The 21112-nt window shown below is 36.8% G+C and overlaps 1 protein-coding gene across 1 annotated transcript in view; it reads right to left on the minus strand.

Annotated features, from left to right (window-relative positions):
* Positions 1 to 20585, minus strand: part of Baldspot (elongation of very long chain fatty acids protein baldspot) — a 35441-nt gene extending 14856 nt beyond the window's left edge. The window contains exon 1 of the mRNA XM_081760250.1: positions 19828 to 20585. Within this exon, the coding sequence (XP_081616376.1) occupies positions 19828 to 20144 (317 nt within the window). The 5' untranslated portion in view covers positions 20145 to 20585. The remainder of the gene's footprint in view (positions 1 to 19827) is intronic.
* Between the last annotated feature and the right edge of the window lie 527 nt (positions 20586 to 21112).

Genomic DNA, 21112 nt, shown 5'->3' on the forward strand with positions numbered 1-21112 from the left:
GGTTAACGTATAGCAGAACACGGCAAAAGGCAGGAGTGTTAGAGGAAAGGGGCAGTGACTGACAGGTCAACGTTTTTTTTTTTTTTTTTTTTTTTTTATAAAGATTCGAGTACTAAAGGAATACTCAATAATACAGGAAAAAAAAAACTGTCAAATTTACCAACATCCGTTTCTACATGAGATTGGTCACACTTGATAACTTCTAAGATGAAGCAAATAAACATTTCTGAAATGGAATGTCCCCTGCAGAGGAAAACGAATGTACTAGAACAAGTGGTTTCCAAATTAACTGATAGAAATTCCTCCGTCTTATCTGCTACATTTATCTTTTACACGTTCTTCGTGGTCTAAACTAAAAGGGAAATTCACATTAAAAAAAAAAAAAAAAAGTCCTGCTGACTGAGCAAGTAAATACTTAGGTATGTTTGAAATGGGACAATTTTGCCTCGTACAATGGAAGCAAACTCAAAATAATCCACAGAAAAAATCAAGGAATGCAGTACAACTGCATTCGCTTCACGACGAATCTAAAAATGGTTTAGGAACACAAACCTCCACTTTAAAGCATATGTAAAATGTGGCAATTTTGGAGCGTTTCTCGAAAGGATAACTTGAACAATATTGCATACAGTAACAAAAAATTTTTGTATCTCACTTGTTTATGGTATTTTTTCCTTGGCTGGCAGCTCGAATTTAGGCAACCAGTTAAACTCTAAGATGAATAATTTTCAGGCACCTCATAAGATGGTTAGGCAACCAAAACGACACCTGTGACATGGTGAATAGCATAACTTGCTGGCAATAAATGCAATACCAGTTTGAAAACTAATGAAGACAATTAGCCGCAAACTAAACATTATGACTCAAGTACTAAATATTAAGAACGCAATTTCTTAATTGTAGAATCCACTGCAAAGAAACAAAAATGGTTCTTCAATAACGATTTTTTTCTATAAAAACGGGAAAATTTCCGATTAAAACAAAAAGCAGGCTTGTTTGCAACTGTATGTCCTCGTCTCATATGGACTGTACTGAAAAAGGATGATGAACTTCAAAAACTTATGTCTACCCTCTCCTCCTCCTCATGCTCCAGATGGACATCAATCATTCTTAATAAAACCATCCTCAACCGTTCTTTCATCAAAGAGCAAAGAAAGTACTGCATTAGACTAAACTTACATACTATTTAAAATATGATTTGAACAACCTGAAACATTCATAGCTACCCCTCTTTTAAAAGTTAACTCAAAGTAGCAGAACGAGTAGGCTATTTGCTAAGTTCAGCCCCATTTTTTTGCATTTTAGTGAATAACTCACAGATAGTGAACATATATTTTCTTAACAAAAGTGCCAAAAGTAGTATCTGTAAAATGCTATTACATGAATTATGTTTCCCTTGTATAGCGTATAAATGTAGGTACCCAACAATTATAAACTGCGCACTCAAATTTCCAAAATGTTGGGAACTTAATAGTTTAGAGCCGTGATCCTCAACCTAATTTCTATCACGAACCCATTTTGTCACATCATCTTGCCAGCGACTTCCTTATAATTTCTAGTTTGTAATAAGCTTCTGTGGAATCTTTAATATACCTATTGCGGTGATTTCACAATATCCATGTATTTCTATATATATATATATATATATATATATATATATATATATATAATAGCAAAATCCATTTCCTGTATATAGTGAATATAGTAATTTCCCTAAAAGCAAACGAATTAAAACGAAATTTGGTCAGTTCATTTTTATTATAAATATCAAATCCGATCCGCCATACTGTTTCAAAATGAAGGCCGTTTGAAAATTTTAAAACTTCATAACTCCCTTATTTTTGGGTCATACGATAAAAAATATAGTTATTTCTAATTTTGGTTTTTAAAAAAAAAGCTTGGACAGTTATTAAAAACTTTAAATGACTTGATAATGTGCGTCACGAAGATTGAACCGAACATTGCAGCACTAGTGAAATCACAACATGCTCAGGTATTTCATTAGCTTTCAATTTTAATTATATTTCAATACGCAGTTCTGATTAGTTTCATTTCGTACCTCTTTTATTTAAATTGAGTTTTAAACAGCTCTGTATCTGTTGAAAATGCTTAGTAGACGTATTTTTTATTCTTAACAATATATATATATATATATATATATATAATAAAAATATGCCTATCAGAACAAAATTCAAAATAATATTTAAAAATATTTTCCGGTATTAGATGCTAATTATATTTCTCTCTTCCGTTTATCTTCGCGACCCCCCAGGGGTCGGGACCCCCAGATTAAGAAACTCTGGTTCAGAGTTTTGTAGATACTTCTTGGCTAACTTTACACATTTTTTTTTTAAATATTCATCGTTGTCTTTAAGTTATTAACTACAATTGAAACAGAACTAGGATGAGGTTAGGGAAGAGCCTGAACTACGGTTACAAGTAAATAAGGAGAATACGGTAGAAAGAACGTCCCTATTTGGGAAGTTAATTCAAATCAACTGAAAATACGGATTATTTTCCAGAAAGTACACATAATGCACTTGTAACACGTTTTGAACAAAACTATTAAGTAATGTTCTCCGTTACTGACACATAGCGACGTACGCAGGACAAGGGGGATCTTGCGAGCCCGGCTACCCTAAAATCGCGACTTCTGTGTAAACTTAGTAAGTATTCTATCAGCCCCTGTTTCCATATTCTCTCACTAAACACAACATACTGCGCAAAGCTATGTGATTATAAATATATTCATTCCAAGACAAAGAATGGAAGTCTGATGAAGACACAGTGTGTTGAAACTGTTACGTGATTGTGTTTTTGGATCGAAAGATCCAATATATTCAATCAAAAATTTTCTTGTACGCCTTACATCCGGAGAACTATACAGTGTAGCCAAACTGCTACTTAACTCAGTATAATGTCCTTATTCCGAAAAAAAAAAAAAAAAAAACCTATTTAGGGGCCGATAAAAAAATTTTGCAGGCCCTAATCCAAAAACTAATTATTGGACAAGATCGCATTGGATCATTGCTATAAATTATTGTTTCATAACCTTGCTCAGTGTGTTGTTGTGTTCAGTAAATTTAGTATAATTTTGGGGGGTGGTTTTACAAATTTTAATATAATTTATTCTCGTATTGAACTTGGACCCCTCCTGAAATAAATTCCTGCGACCACGGATGCTGACGCAAAGCGCCAAGCGGATGCAAAATTCACATTGCATTGCTACCAGTGATCCGTCATTCTTTTATGTAAACTCCTCAACAACAAAAGGCACGATGTCCTCCCTACCACCCCATGGTGAACATTGAAAAAAAAAAAACGTACACCGATATTCGCAGATACACTCCCCACCAAAGCTACTTCTTCCCAATTATTTTTTTTTTCTGTACTCTGTACTTGAAAAGATAAGCGAAAGCATGAATGTACTGGTTCTGAAAAATTGAACCTGTCTCTCTTCTAACAACGGCGAGAACTTCTGTAGCTAAACGAGAGTCGTACAAGCTAAAATGTGTTGAACCTGCCTATACGAAGAAAGAAAGAAAGAAAAAAAAATCTGGCATTCGTATTCTGCAAAATCTGGGTTCCTTCCAAAAATGTCCAACTCCTCGACAATATAAGCATCCCCTTTTTCTGCTTTTTCAATTGCGCAACCTGAGAAATGCATCGTGCTTCCACAACGTCATTTAAAAACATTGGCTTTACTTGTATTAAGATCACTACCTCACGTCATGTCTCAATAGGTTCGCACGCTGCATTGCTTGCAATAAATCTTTACACTATTTGGGGTAGATTCAAACGAGACGAGACCACACAGACATGGATTTGGGACATGTGCGTCTTTTCTCTCTCTCTCTCTCTCTTCTAGGGATTCCAGTTGCAGACTATTTCATTCAAAAAATGAAAGGGAAAAAATCACATTCGCATACGCGCCATATCGTCTCATTTCTATCTGCATTGACCTTGAATATTTGCTCACTTATTCTGAATCATATATAAATTAATGAAAACACGCCTATTACAACAAAAATATCAGTCGCATTTATTTCATATATAAATAAATGGATGAAATCTAGAGTATATCGAAACTATTCCACACATTCGGCCACGCATATAAGAGTGCGGCAATTAGGAAACGAAACTTTATTTTATTATTTATCTGCTGTAAAGTTAATTTTGTCAAAAGTTCTCATGGAGGAGAATCTTGTGTATAACGTTGGGAACTTGCAGAAAATCCCAGCTCAGCCGGTCGCCAATATGGCGCGTGACGCAGTATAAACCTGTTGTGATACTTCGTCAACGTCTCAAGTTCAACGGAAACATTTGAGATATTAAAGAAAGAAAGAAAAACTTTGTAGGGATAATTATATTTCTCGTTGCTGTGCTCTTGAACGGCATAAGAGTCTCAGTGCTGGAAAGGAGTCTGTGCACGATGACAAGCGCCCATGTAAAAGCAAGTTTGTCAGAGCAACTGAAATGATTGACTGGAGTTCTAAGGGAGACATCAAAGCTTGTGAAGATGAAGAAAACCGTTTACTAAACAATAACGGAGGATTTAAAGAAACGGAAGCCTGGAGCGATTGTCAACTTTTTAACTATTCTCTTTTGGGGAAAGGGAGGAAAGTAGAAATTTGTGAGCAGTAAACTTCCTGAGCATTTATTGTTCCTCGCCGAAATTGCAAAAGGTGTCTCTTTAAAGCAAAGTATTTGTTAACATTGAGTCTAAATTCCCTAGTGACAATTCATGAAACATAATGGGCGATCGACGGGTTGGGGGGAGGGGAGGGCAGGTGAAGTGTGGCACATAAGTTCTCACTGCCTTTATATCTAATTTCTGGACTAGAGTGCTGCACGGTACTTACGAAGGGCATCATGATTTGAATACTAGAATAAATATATATAATATGTACACCCTCCATTCCAAAAGAAACCGAACGTTTTAAGAAAACAAAAAAGCAATGTACATTTTGGAACAAATCATTTTTATTAATCAATGTATTCCCCTTCTGCATCGATACACATATTTGCACGCTCCAACAAGCTGTCAAACGACTTCTCCATGTCCTTTATTGGAATGGTCTTTAGGACGGCGGTCGTCGCCTTCTCAATGGCATCAATCGATGCGTGCTACTTTCCTTTCATCGCCAAATGCAGTTTCGGGAACAGATAGAAATCGCACGGAGCGAGATCTGGTGAATAGGGCGGATGATGCAACCGAATAATGTGATTTTTAACCAAAAATTCAGTTACAAGTCGCGAACGATGTGATGGTGCATTATCGTCCAAAAGAGTCCAACTGCCGATTTCGCGATATTCGGGCCGAATACGACGAATTCTTGCCAGCAAACGCTTCATGACGCCCAAGTAAAACTCTCCAGTGACTGTCTGGCCGGGCTGAACAAATTCTTTGTGGATAATTCCTTTTGAATCGTAAAAACAAATCAGCATCACCTTAACTTTTGACTTCACCAAGCGACTTTTTTTTGGGTGTTCCTTCATCCGGCGCTCTCCATTCAGCACTTTGCCGCTTTGTTTCGGGCTCATATTCAAAACACCACGTCTCGTCACCAGTTACAATCGATTTCAAGAAGTTTCGATCCTGCCGAGGACTTTTAACGATGTCTTTGCAATGCGCAATTCGATCAACTTTTTGGTCTTCGGTGAGTTTGTGTGGTACAAACCGCGAATTAACCTTCTTAAGGCCCAAAACTTCGGTCAAAATGCGGTATGCGGTTGTTTGAGGAATGCCTAATTCCATTTCAATAACTTTCACCGACGATTGTTTGTTATGTTTGATAAATTCACGCACTTTTTCGATGTTTTCTTCCGATAATCCGGTTCTGGGACGGCCTGATCTTTCGTCATCATCCTGCGTCTCTCTACCCGATTTGAATCGCCTGAACCACTCGTAAACTTGCGTACGGGATAGACACTCATCACCATATGCATTTTGTAGCATTTGGTGCGTTTCACTGAAAGTTTTACCCAGTTTAACACAAAACTCAATTGCAGCTCGTTGTTTGAAACTCATTTTCCGACCGATGTACACAACACACTGACAGTTGAAACGCAATAACTTTGTTGCCGTGCATCCAAATGTCATGACATTTATACCAGTTGTCAATGAGGGACTACGCCATCTACCGGTAAAATATTACAACAGATGGCACTAGTGATACTATTTGTTTTCAAAAGTTCGGTTTCTTTTGGAATGGAGGGTGTATGTATGTATATATGTATGTATGTATGTATGTGTATGTGTATGTGTATGTGTGTGTGTGTGTCCCTATCGACTGCAAATTTACGCCTCTTTTCAACGCCGAAGCTGCACAACAAGGAATCAATTGCCCTAAAGTGAAATTTAAACATTACTGGGAGTTTTTAACCAAAATTTATCATCCCTCCTACCGAGGAACAGCGCGAACATGCGCATAGAAAGCGTTCACAAATGACAAATGGTCAGTCAGAGGTGCCGGTTTCTGTGTAATTTCAGGGAGCCCATTCAGATATCGCTGTCATATCTAAACAAAGATATTCAGATCCTGGGAGGCCCAAGCAATCTTGGAGTCACAGTTTCCTTCCCTAGGACCGGTGACAGTGATGACTACCCGGACATACAGTGAATGTAAAAAGTATTCATACACCTCGGAAAATGGTAACATGTAACTTATCACAGTGAACAAACACCACTTGAACTGAAAATTTGAATTTTATTTCTTCAAGTATAGGAATCATGACACAAAAATACACTGATATGAAACAAATTAGGACTATAGCAATAAAGAGAAGCTACTATTCGTGCAGGAAATTCAAAAAGGTAGTGAAAAGAAAGAAATATCAATCAACAAAAAGTATTCATACATTTCACTTAGCGTCTTTGTTTTCGTTAGATTGGGCCACTTTAGTACTTCGTAGGATATCCTTTTGCTTCTATAATAGGTTTAATACGCTTTGGCATTGGCGTTACCAAATTCTTGGTCGTTAATGAGGGAATTTTCTGCCATTCCTCTTGCAGAGCATTTTGTAATTCTTATTTATTCGAAATCGGTCGTTTTCTAATTTGTTTGTCAAAGTAGTCCCATAGATGCTCAATTGGATTAATGTCAGGGAATTGGGGAGGTGTTGGCATGTACTTTGGCGTATTGTACAAGATCCAAAGGCGTGTGTTTAAAGCGGAATGCTTTGGATCGTTGTCCTGAATGAATATGAAGTTTTGTCTAATGCCCATTTGTTCAGCAGGTGAATGGAGATTCGATTTTAAAATATCAATGTACTGATAATGGTTCATCGTACCATCTATAAAGTGCAAGGACCCTACACCAGATGAACTCATACACCCCCAAACCATGATAGAACCACCACCATGTTTCACTGTAAGTTTCAGGTTTTGTTTCCGAAACTCTGTATTCTTTCGCCTCCACACCATGGTTCGTGCATCGGAAGCAAAAATGTTGAATTTGCTTTCATCCGTTAATATCACACGGTTCCAGAATTATTGTGGTGTATTTCGGTGTTCTTTGGCAAATGTTAACCTTTTCTTCCTATTGACTTCACTCACAAAATATTTTCTTCGGGCTACCTGACCATAGAAGCCACGCTTTCTCAAGTAATTGCGAATCGTAGAATGTGAGACATGCGCTTTAAGTTCATTATAAAGCTCACTTGCAAGCTCTGGCACACTCAGACGCGGATGCTTTTTTACTTTTCGAACTATCAATGACTGACAACACGTATTTAATTTCACTGGACAACCTGTCCTATGTTCATTTTTCAACGTTTCTCTCTATCCCACTCTATCAATAATACTTTGAATAGTCCCTCTAGACCTACCAATAATGCTTGTGATTTCAGAAAGTGACTTACACTGGTTATGCAGACGAATTATAATTATTCGTTCCTCTTCTGTAATTTCACGACCTTTATGCCCCATACTGCCACGCTTCCAAACTCCGCGATAATGTTGTGAACTTGAATGCATTCCACGGGAATGTAGAACAAACCTGAGTGTCTTTACAGGCCTGTCATTCGTTTCTGTACACGGAGAGTGAGGTATTCCTGTGAGAGTTGTGGTACCGGTACTGTATGAATACTTTTTGCACATGAATTTTCAGACTTCTATATTTTTGTCCCTGTAAACCAAGGTCAAAATAGCATTTGTTGTTTATACTTCCCCCAAGTTTTTCTTTCCGGAACACCTTTTTCTAATTACCTAGTGAGTTGGATCTACATCTCATGAAAGCGGGACAAAATCACATTTTTTTTTACAAAAATATTGCCTGTATGAATACTTTTTACACTCACTGTACATCGTCAAGGAGTCCAGTCCAACAGATATATGAAACTGTTAATTAAATGGCATATCTGTAGTGATTCATGTGGTTTAACAATCAATCACTTCTAACAGAAACACAAAGTAATAAAGTACCTTCAACATCTATGTTATGGGCATGCAATTAGGCGTTGTCTACATGCGACAGGCGTACCCTATATGTAGCTGTAGAAGTTTATTATTTAACACAAGTGAATTTGTGGTGAGAAGACCTATGTAACAGAGAAAGTAGGCTTCATTCTAACACACATCACTTCTTAGACTGTCCTCCTTACAGCTGACATTACGCTACAAAACAAATGCAACGGCCGCACAGATATGCTTCGTTGACGAAACCCGTTAGACCAACAAGTAAGCACATCATTAAGATGCTCCCTTCAGCACTCCACTCTCAGGTGCTTGAAAAACATTTTTTTCACAACACGAAGCATATACTAAGTACATATCACCAGTTCCACAAATTCCATCAGACTATAAATGCAGCGTTTCCAAACCTTTTTCAACTTGCGGCACACTTCAAGGTCACTTGAATTCTCGCCGCGCACATTATTATTATATTATTATTATTATTATTATTATTATTTGAAAATATAAAATACTGTAGTGTTTTTTGTGATTACTGACATCCTTTTCACAGAGAAGAAAGCTCGATCACTGTTTTTTTTTCTGGTAAATCATTATGCTTACTTTTCATTTTAATTTAAAAATAGAAAACAATTGCAATCAGATATAGGGCTTAAGTTGTTAAAAATATACTTTCTTTTTTGAAAACTATATCCAACCTTTCATTATAAAGGAGGATTACTAAATAACGAACGAACAAACAAATTTCTTTTACTTTTAAAACACAAATGTAGGTAATTCGTATGCATGTTTACTTTGCCGGAAGTATTGAATAATATTTTAAAATTTCAAGTTACGAAATAATCTGCAAAAATAAAGAAGCAATAATGGTCATAACAATGATAAATATTTTTTTTCGAAAATAAGAAATGTAGATTTTTTTTTCCAGAAAAGAAACAGTATGAAACTTTAAATTTTAGATTTACAGATCTTTGTCTTGCAATTTGATTGTTATAGAATTAATAATTTTGTTTCGATTTCCTCGCGGCTCACCGGTTGGGAAACTAATATAATGTATCAGAATTGGGAAGAAAATTTCTGTATTAAACATAAGATATCAACAAAAAAAAAAAGAAGAAGAAAGAAAGAAAGAAAAAGAAAACTCGCAGACTTCAGAAGATTTACATAAATAACTCGCGTACCCAACATCTCGCTGGGAAGGTCAACATTTACAACTAGTTCTCTATTTGAAGTTCATTAACATACCACTCAACAACACGACAAAGTCCATTATGCACGAATGCGCAAGGCTAACACAAAGCAAACGGAACGCTCCATGGATCTCCTATATTATTAACACCAAGGAGACTCAGAGGAATCATTAATTCGTAACGAACAAAACAACGGAGACACAAACAGCAAGAACAAGCTTCTGTTTTCATTGAAGACTAGTATATAGGAGAGTAGCACAAAATAAAGTATTCAATGTGAAATGCTGCTCACTGTACTAGATTTTATTAACATTGTATGACATTGCGGACAAACCGTATCAGAGTATTGCCACTACAACTGGAAATTGATTTCAAAACATAACGTTCTTAGTATCAGAATACATTTGTAAATTAGCCCAACGGCATTTCGTTAGCACATTATCTAAGTACAAGAACATGAAAGGGTGCAGCTGCACTCAGAGGGGGATACGTAATAAGCAGTGTTACTTCCAGGTACACTTGAGCTTCCTCTGGCCAAGCAGTTAGCGCACTCACCTTTGGCGTGGGAGACCCGGGATCGATTCTCAGTGGGAGTTCATGCGATTCGGATCTCACGTTAAATTGTAGGTCCACGTTTCATAGCTATGGGATGCTAAACTTAAAATCAAATCAATTCCAGGCTGTAATACCTTCCCCTACCCCTTCCAACAGCCGTCACGGAACACCTATCATTCCTTTATAGAGAAAGTTCTTTAGCATATAATATCAAAAGCGCGATCGTTTACGTAATTCCGTCGGCTCGGTTCCAAGAATTTAATGCTTTCAATACAAGCTGCTTCCCTTGCGAGAAAGTCCATCAAGGCCCAAGGGTTGCGTATCAATGGAAAGGCTATGAAACTAGAAGTTTATGTCGGCACCACGCTAACTTCCCTGTGTTGCCCCAGGTACTCACTGTAAAGAGCCTGGAGGACCCCAAGTGCTGCATTCAGCTAATAAAACTAATAGGAGCGTTATGTCGATAAACATTGCTCTCTGGAGTGGTCAGTTCCTCTTTCCCCATGATTGAAAAAAAAAAAAAAAACGCAAAAACTAAACATTGAGATGTTTGGAGTCAGGGACGTCATTTCGGGAAGGTAGGAGGGCAATTGCCTCTCCCCCTGAGTTTAAAAAAACATGCTTTTTAATAAATTCTATAGTGATATAGTAGTTTAAAACAAAACGTGAAATTCTTGTGCCAGTGGACATCAGCGCAAATCTGTTTACAACATGGGGGGGGGGGGAGATGGGCAAGACCGTTTCTATCTATCTCTATATATAAGCAGTGTTCAAAATATTTAAGATGTTAAAAACAATGCTGTGGAGGATCAGGGGAGCAGAGTTGTCAACATTGGGACGCGGGCAAATTTGAGGCTTATTCTGAGGAGGGGGGAGATGAGACTCTTACTACGGTAGATGAATGATTTCTGCGGTGAACCTGTTGTATATTATACAGCAAGGGACATCAATTTCATCTCACTTTCCTTTGTAGCATTCTGACAAATCATCACATTCCCCCCCCCCAACAAAAAAAATACATTTCAAATAGGATTATTGGAGTAGGATAGTCCCCCAGTTCCAAGATCGGGAGGGACATGTAACCCTCATCCCCGGCATTTGCGCCAGTGCCAATGGACAACCTTGCCCTCCCCTGTGCCAAAATCTGAAATGACGCTACTGCTTCGAAAGGACAGAGAAACTGCAGAAATAACATATGAAACACTACGTACATTTTAAAAAAGTGTGCAATTATGACCATTACCAGAAATTCAATTGTACATGACATTAACATTCCCCGAACAAAAGGCAGTCTGACATCTCCCAGTATCAAGAGGCAAGATCATTGACAGCAGTGTAATGCTCATAAAAGGTAATTAAATTAATTACAGGGAAGGAAATAACCAGAATGACAGATAAGAACGATTCATGTCATCACGATTTTTTTCCCCAGTGGGAGTTCATATTGTTTGGATTGACTTCTCATGTAAGTCTTAGCATCAGTTGAAAACGTTAAGTACAAACCAAAAATAACCTCTACAATGCACGCTCAAGACATGAGAAAAGAAAACATCCGAGCACAACGAATCAGAATTATGAGATCGCTACTTCTGCTTAACCTTCAAAAGTACTCCTTAACCTACGATTAATCTTACATAAGCAGATGCACATAAAACCTCTATTAGAATATTCCTCTCCCACTCTCTCTACTAATTGTTTACAAACAGTAAAGTGAAATGTGATAGCAAAAGTTAAAGAAAAAAGGGAATAAGAGACATTAGTTTTATCTGCGAGCTGTAAAAATGCCTATATATATATAAAACTTAACTAGACATTAAAATCCCTTACTGAAACGGATCCGAACAGTCAGAATTTTCGGAAGGACTTGAAAAACATGGAATCTTTTAATACCCCACGACTATGTCCTTTAAGCTAAGGGAGCCAGATAATTAAGGCAAGTGAATGATTATGGAAGAATTGATGGAATGAGAATGCAGGAGAAAACTGGAGAACCCAGAGAAAACCCACGGACACGATGTTGTTCACCACAAAATTACTTGGCCAGGGACCAAATCTGGGGCCCCACGCAACAGAGGTAAACGCTCTACCAGTGAGCCACCTTATGCTTTCATCACCGACCCCATATTTCGAAACATGGGACAGGGGATGAAAGCAATATTGCAATAATACTGGTTTCTCACGTTGATCACGATCAGCGACATACTACGGGGGCGAAATCTCAGGGGCCATCCTCTGAAATCATCACTGTCTCAGAAGATAGAAAACGTCACTTTTACACTAATTGTTTCTCAGTCCTACACCCTATCCTGGCAGCTATACCGCGCGTGCTCGGGTTCAGAAACCCGGTTGGAGAGCATCGAACGCACTAGAATGGCTGAGATGCCTCTTTCAACTATAGATCTCGTCCTACACAGACTGTCCGCGAGTTTCCCCGAAGTTCTTCCGTTTCCTCACACATTCACATATCACTTCACTAATTACTCATGACTTTTCACATTCATAAGTTAGTCATCTCCCTTAGCGTACATGACATAACTAAGGGACGTGAAACTAATTACAAATTTCCTCCTCATTTCATGAATGGCTTGATTATGAAGTTAGTATACTAGAGTTTAATCATATGCTACGACCATGGGCGCCCGAAGAAAATTTTCTACGGAGCATCTCCCTGGATGCTATATTACGTTTGGTATATCTTTATTATTATTATTTGTATTAAGAGTATATACTATATATTTTCGTGAGCCAAAGGGGACCCGGGTGCTCATGGCTAAGACGCACAGATGTTAGAAGCAGCATTTCCCTCACATGATCTCCAAGAACAAATAGGTTCTCAAACTAATACTACTGTAGAATCCTAACTGTGTGTTCCCTCACTATTTTGAAATCCTTCATAAATATTGTAGAAATACTCGTTCTATCTTCAGATTAGTACCGACACATGCATACAACGATCTTTTTTTTTTTTTTTTTTTTTTTAACTTTGAAGTGAATGAACTCTATTCTTCCCTCTTTTGTCTTCTGATAGCTTACAAATAGCTTACAAAAAAAGGAAAAGATCTCTACATCAAAGAAAATTGTTATTCAAATCAGCCCGAAGTTGTTAAAACAATGAATCTGTGACCCATATATCAAATGATGTTATAACGAAACAAAGTTTAGTGCGAATAGTTTCAAAAATGTAACTTTTTTTCCCCCCCTTAAGAAATGCAACAAAATATGATAAACCATTATGATACTATTCACAAGAACAATAAACAAAAGTAACAAACAGCAGAAGTGTTCTGTGGCCATTCTTTCATAGTTGGTCCCTGAAGCGTGTACATAAACACGCCCAACAGGTTTGATAGCAATGAAAATTAAGCACGATAACGCGCACGAAAAGAGAAAAGAAAAATATGGAAATAACCTTCCAAGTCGCGTGCAATTTACAGTTTCTTTCTTTAAATTTTAACTTCTAGCAAAGAATACTCAAAAAGGAAAAAAAAAATTAGCAATTATTAGTCATGTCTATCCACGATTAAAGTGACGTTTTGTGGAAATAAGTTATAAAACAATCAAACATGCCTAAACCTAATTTGGACTAGTAATCAATACAAGTTATGAAATAAAAAGTTTTGGTCTTCTTCATACATTGAAAAAATATAGAAAAAAAAAAACTACAATTGAGGGTGAGGGGTCCAGAAACGGGATATACCGAATGACAGATCTCAGACTTCATCAAAGTTAAATGAAAACAATTCTTATGCATAGTTTTATAGAAAGCAAAAATGAACTTATTTCGTAAACCTAAAAAGTGATGCTGTTCGTTGCACCTACATAAATAAATAAATAAAATGGTCTAAGTAATCTTGTAGTTCACAAATAATAAATAATCTACTACTAGTACTAAAAAATCTCAAGTACTATAAATAGAATCACATTCAGACACCAAGAAATACGGATTTCTGGCCATTACAATTAATTGAAAACAATGCATATAGCATAAAAAAAAGCAACGGACTAATAATTACTTAACACGAAAAAAGCCCAAAGTTCGTCAAAGTCCACACATGCAAAGCTTCGAAAAACTGTGTTCTTGTGAATACATAACCGCACATTAAGAAATACGGCAAATAAAACAAAAGGAATAATCGATATGGCATAGGAAAACAACCTTCTTGATTCAGAATCATACTTCTCAATTTGGTCTGGAAGAAATAGAAGTTACTTACAAACCATTCACAAGAAATAAATATATGACTAAATCGTACAAAATAAATATAAGAAGTGTGTTGAACCCGGAATTCAACATTTCGATTGCTAAGCTGGTATTTGCACTTGAACTATGATTGACACAGATTAACGTCCCCACAGTTCACCAGTCGATTATTCTGCATTTCTAGTACAAATTTTGAGAGAGAAACCAGAAGTCTGTGAAAATAATGTTTTGAAATTTATGGCATTGGGCATTTACCCTAGTGACGACATGTGGGTTATTTAATTTACATTGTATTTTACTACAGAAAAAAGGGCACACAAGCTAAATTCACCGCACAATTTCTGTTTTTTTCCTTTTCCCTGTGTGGGGTGTGTGTATGCTTTACGCCCTTATGCAACACGCAAGTTAAGAAGTACAGAACCTAATACTAACAAGGGCCCACACTACGACCAGGGCCTGAATTCCGTGCAGTTGGTAGATCAAGACCAAACCTCATAGTATACGCCACTTCCCAATACACTATTTTCCCTTCAAGAGAAGCGACTTACAAAGCCACATCACCGAACGAGGTTCGTACTTTCTATTATTATTATTAGTTGTTGCCCAATATACACTACAGATTATAATCGTTTACATAGGTATTCATTTATTTTTTTGAATTTCCCATCAGCTCATCCCAAACTTCATATACTAATTATGCAATTATTCAAGGACTTAGTTATATACAATCCCGCAACTATTAGTGCCAGGTAGGCAAGTGATAGCGCATAAAGCGACATCTATCAGGACAACTTTACTGTTAGGAATTAGTGTCCTGTTGCACAGAAATTTTTACGTTTATTATAAGGATTCTCACTGTACCCCTTGTACTCCTGCAATCAATATTACAAATACCTAAAGCAAGGTTGTATAACATTCCAGGATGTAAAGTAATGGAATAATTCTATGACATTGGCACTTCTAGAGTCAAGCCACAGAATCAAGTTATCAACTAAGGGATACGTACAATACGCACGTCTCTTACGTTAACATTCTGTACACAATGCTAACTGATAGAAATTACAGAGAAAAAACTTGAAAACCCGGGTGCCCTTTGCTTTGAGGTAAGAATAAAGGGCCGACTATTACTAACAGATAGCAGCACGTGTCTTCTATCTTCCCCATACATTTTGTAGACAGGGCCGGATTAACCCAACTCGGGGTCCGACGCTAGAAAAAATATGTGCCTCTGCTGACTTCGCCTAATAGTGTACATTTCTGTGAAAGTACAGTAGGAAATACGTTTCATATCTTTGGTCATATTTTATTTTATGATGACTATCTCTATGACTTTTTTATAGCCAGTTGATATTTTGATCAGAGTAGATGCCCCTGTCCACCTTGAGGCCTGGAGCTACAGTCTTCCTAAGCCACCCGTAATCCGGCCTTTTTTTTGTAGGGACAGAGAATGTTTAAAATCATTCAATAAAATAGATAAACATTCAAACTTAGCCCAAAGATAACTTGAATGAATAACTAGAGAATAATCCGTGCAGATTTTTTTTCATTCTATCATTGAGAGTTCCATCATGGGGAACATATTTCTGAAAAGTAAAGCTAAGGCCCCTCAACGACGAAAGAAGCCTGCGCGTATTATGTTGATTTTGTCCTTGGACAAAGTCTGAATGTTCATTTCCTGAACTAGAACAAACTATTATGAATGTTGTCTCTCCTAACCGAATACACCGAAAACATAGGGGCATGTGGTGTTATATATTGATTATTAGTGCTTCCTTGGAACTTACCTACCCCCCCCCCCCCTTTCCATGGTAGTAAGCATGTCTTATGAGAGGTTGCGTTAAAAAAGAATCAAAAGTACAACAACAATATTCAGTCCCCTGAAATGTGATATATTACTGGAAAGAGAGCTGTCTCGCAAGTAATGTTACTGGCTACCAACCTAGTTCATTACGCTAAAGGCAGCTATATGGGCCACTCGACCAAATGTTATCTTGACGGGAAAGGGTAGCTTAAATGGGGTACTACCTAAGCAAGTCATCTTAATAAATTAATACATACATATGGAATAAATTAGTACATATGGAATACGCGAGAAGAATAACGTAAGTAAGTAACCAATACCTATTAGTGTTAAGATATTTTGCTAAAGAGCAGCTATATACCCTAACTTCTGAAAATTACATGCAATGATGACGCCAGAGGGGTAAGAAGGCGTGGGTCGTAATGGTGTCTATATATGCCAACTCCCCCGACATATATTGTAATGTACGTCAAGTTATATGAAGCCATTGTCTTCGGCATACAAAACTACAGTTCTTCCCCCAAGAGATTAAAGCTGGCATCGTCACCGTAAGAAACGACCCCTAGTTATAGCCTGCAGACCAATAGCATTATAAGGGTGTAGTACTGTTCTAGGAGGCATGGATTCCCTCCAGTTATGAAAATGCCAATACTACTTAATTACTTATGCCTCATAAGTAAATAATATGTCAAAATTATCATTTCAAATAGTTAAGCCGTTTTCCCATGATGAAAAGAGAATCTCAAAGCCATTTTTATATACTGAGAAAACAAATTAGAAATTGCAGCCTACCTCCCTTCAAGCCGGTCGAATTTCCGGAAACGCCCTGGCACATGCACACTTATTTTGAAAAAGGAGTCTATATATCAAATCCTATATCCCTAATATATGTCTAATCTTAAGGGATTTCGAAATATGACCATCCTGTTTTAACAGTTACAATCCCCACCCTTGTTTCTTCTCGCATGTTTTTCTTCCTTGTTTGGGAAATATCCGAAAATGCTGAAACACGTCTAATTATTTTAAATGAAAAGTATCAATACCAAATGTCATGCCTCGAAAGGATTCCGAGATATGATAATCCTGTAGTAACAATTGTAACATCATCTCTTCTTCCATCCTACGAAATATCTGGGGGGAAAAAACTGTGGAACAGTCGAATAATTTCAAATGGGAAATCTACACACCAAATATATATCTACCCTTCAGAGATACAGACATTTTATTGCAATAATTCCCGCCTCCATTCCCCTCCTTCCCCGTTCAACCTTCAAATATCCTCCCTTACGTCACAAGCCCCATGCACTCAATCTCTAGTTTCTATGTTAAGGGGTTTCACCTGGGCGGTGAGCAGTCAGAACTTATTTTAATAAATACCGGTAAGTAAATTATAAGTGAATAAGTAATATATAAGACTAATGGCAGTCAGTATTAACTGAGGAATTTAAGGGGGCACCAACTTAGAAATAAAAGCTCTGGGGAAGAGTGAAATTTTCACACCTGGGCTGGGTACCTTGATTAGTTTTTCAAACTAGTATTTCTGTGCTTGCGAAGTAGTATGTCTTATGCAACCCATCACATCACAAGTGTCAGTTTGGTTGCCTAACCAGCTTATGAAGTTCCCTGGAAGTCACAGAACTTGTTGCATGCATTTTACAGGACGTGTTAATTCAAACTGGGACTCTTACAGGGAATAACCTGGTCCAAAATTAAATACTTGGCAATACTACACCTTATTCAATACCTTTCACAGTCTTTCAAAGCAGGTCTAAAGAAAATGATGTCCTGTATTAATTCCTGACAAGAATCCTTTAAATCAGGAAGAATAACCTATTGCAATAGCTCATTTAGAGTTCACGTACTATCTAGTGTGACAGTAGACATTTAAAAAAAATCCTAAATGAACATTAATTTTAAAAAAATAACTGAAAATGCGTTTTAAAGAAATATTAATTTAAAACGCATGTAGGAGTCGATAATCAACTTTAAAACAAGCAAGTAAGAAAACAATGTAAGATCGAACATTAACAATCCAAATTTACGCCAAAGGTGGTGCAAATTCTTTACGGTTTCTTTACATCATTACGAAGTAATTACTTATTAAGACGCAACTGATATCCAAAAATTCACTTATATTTACAAGTTATGCATTGTCCTCATCCTAACGATCCACATTAAAATTTTAAATCCTGTCGCCAGAGAAATATTGCAATAACCAGAATTTCACCGCCTTTCCCTTTTTTTTCTTTCTTTCTTTTCTTTTTTTTTTTGACAGACTATAAGCATTTGAGAACACTGGGATTAGCTACGCCTAGCACATGTCTTACAGTTATTCAAGAACGAATGCAAAGGGTGATTTCTGCGGTCCGGCCTCTCCGTAATCCCAACTTTTCTGTTAATTCGGCCTAATTTTAGGGGTGATTATACCAATTTTCACACAATGCATCCGCATACTGAATTTAGATTTCCCTAAAAGCTTTGGACCCAGTCCCGAAATAAATCTCTGTGTACGTGCCTGGTCTTCCCATGAAAGAAATAGTTCGAAAAAAATTTAACAGTGTCAACAAAACACCAAAATTTCTATACCACAAGTTGTCTACTTGTACGAAAAACATAGGCTATAAATAACAAAAGAACCAGTGGTGCTATTCAGCCGGGTAGCACCGGTTCCCCTCAGCAGGCTGTTAAAATTTCTCAGATTTTGTTACCGGTTGTTAAAAGCTTTCCTTGAACTCGAGATTCAGTACTAACAAATAATAATTCTCAAGTAGTACATTTTTAAATCAGTATACAAAATATCAATTTAAAGGTGTTATATGTACGAATCATTGTCACTATTGTTGTTATCATTTAAGTAAATAATAACAATCATATAATTAACCAAAGAACCGGCTGTAAAATGATAGGAATGACACCACTGAGAAGAACTATGTATTTCAATATAACACAAGTTGGTTAGAGGTGAATGTTGTCACTGGAGCAAATATTCAAAAAAGAAAATCACGAACAAATGACTCCCAGATCTTCAAATTTTATATTAGACTATAAAACTAAATTATAGTTAACGCCCCTTGGCTATGGAGACGAATCATTGTTGAAATTTGATTATCATGAGAATTACAAGAATAAGAATGTGGAAAAAACATTATGTTCTGAAATTGCAATACGTGGGGTGTGAGTACACGAGGCTAAGGCGGATACAATAGAGATGGGGCAGTATTGCAAAAATACTGGCAACCCGAGGTGAGCAGAATTGGGAGATATGCCTTCGAATAAATTTTGTTTCTTCGGGAAGCATTTCCTCTCCTGGACTACCTTCTGAAATCCTAATTATAGACCTTCTCAATTAAAAAAAAAAAAAAAAAAAAAATGCTTAATGTTTAGGGAACGAATTCACACACAATTTTTAAATTTCACCCCTTGCACTTCATTATAAATTCCATAACTTAAAGAAAAATGCCACCAATACTACAAATGATGAGAAGTTACAATTTCCTCACCTGAATGAAATAACCTAAAATACACGTAAAGAAGAAACAATGTCAGTCATGATTGAATGACCTGAAGAGAACTGTATATAACTGGCCACATCGACACGAGTCCCACATTAACACACCTTTGGCCCACTTTTAATAATTACTATAAAAAAAAGAAAACGGAAGCATACCTTGGAATACAAACTGAATGATAGAATCCATAATTCTTTAACACGTGAAGGAACTCAGGAACTGTTCTACACGCTCCCATTAGGCTAAATGCAGCTAGAGCAGTATTCCAAAATACTAATACTCCTCGGAGCTGAAATCGAGGCCGGCTTTGCATATAATGCTGTCCACCGAAAATTAGGATCATATAAATTCCCACATAATAGAAACCATTCTTCCAGTTTTTAGTCATCCATACCCTGGTATCTTGATGAACGAATTCTTCTTCAAAATTAAAAACATAAGAATAATTCGGTAGCGTGATTTCCATATAATTCATGTTGATAAGACGGATTGAACACCTTTGGGTACAAGTACAAGGTTCCTTGGAAGGATTCTAATAGCCTTAGTCACTTAATTTACAAAATGAACACACACTGCTTCTGCAAATTCACACAAACACAATAAATAAAACGTATGTTACGTTAAGAAAAATGTCAGCCGGTAGATCCTGTCAAAAACTCGTAAAATCACTCACTCGATGCAGGCCAATAGTTCCTGCACCTTGTCGTAAATTAACACGCTCTCACACTAATATACAAACTTCAAAGAGTATATATCTATATTGGTGCTAGTATAAGGCAGCACCAAAAATCCCTGAGTTCCAGAATACTAAATTAAAACACGCCCGTCTGTCAAAAGCTTTCGTTCGCGCACGAAACCAACCCTACGCGACACTTCGTCTACAACTAACACGGAGCCGCGTGCCTCACCCGTTATTCAAAGCGCGGCTGCTAGTTGCTGCCTCACCCAACAGATGGTGCTGTTACCAATCAATGATGTCTTCTGACGTCAGAAACAAAAAAAGTCTACATCCGTACATCACACCATCACTCATAAAAGCAACACTAAAAAAACATTAGCAGATAAGAGCAGTCACAAATCTTGGACCTGTAAACCGGAGGTGTAAATTACTCTGTATGAGCAAATTTAAAATCCTGTCCAATATTTAGCTATCGTATGTTTTCATTCAGTATGGACTTTTAATCCCAATGATATGATTGTGTTTGGCAACACATTAGGATATATCAAAAATTTAGATGAGTTTTTTTTTTTTTAAATATGAATTACTTCACCTCACTTGTAACATATTTTTACTCACAAGATACTTATACAACAATGGTCTAATATATTAATACAGTGCAGGTATTTTTCTACAACATGAAAAAAAAAAGAAAGAAAAGGGAAAGGGAAAAAGAGTATGAAAAAACAAATAGGAAGTTCTAGCCATTTTCCTCTATGTAATCT

This window comes from Thermobia domestica, chromosome 5 (genome assembly GCF_964235325.1).
Source record: "Thermobia domestica chromosome 5, izTheDome1.hap1.1, whole genome shotgun sequence".
Classification (NCBI taxonomy): Eukaryota; Metazoa; Arthropoda; class Insecta; order Zygentoma; family Lepismatidae; genus Thermobia; species Thermobia domestica.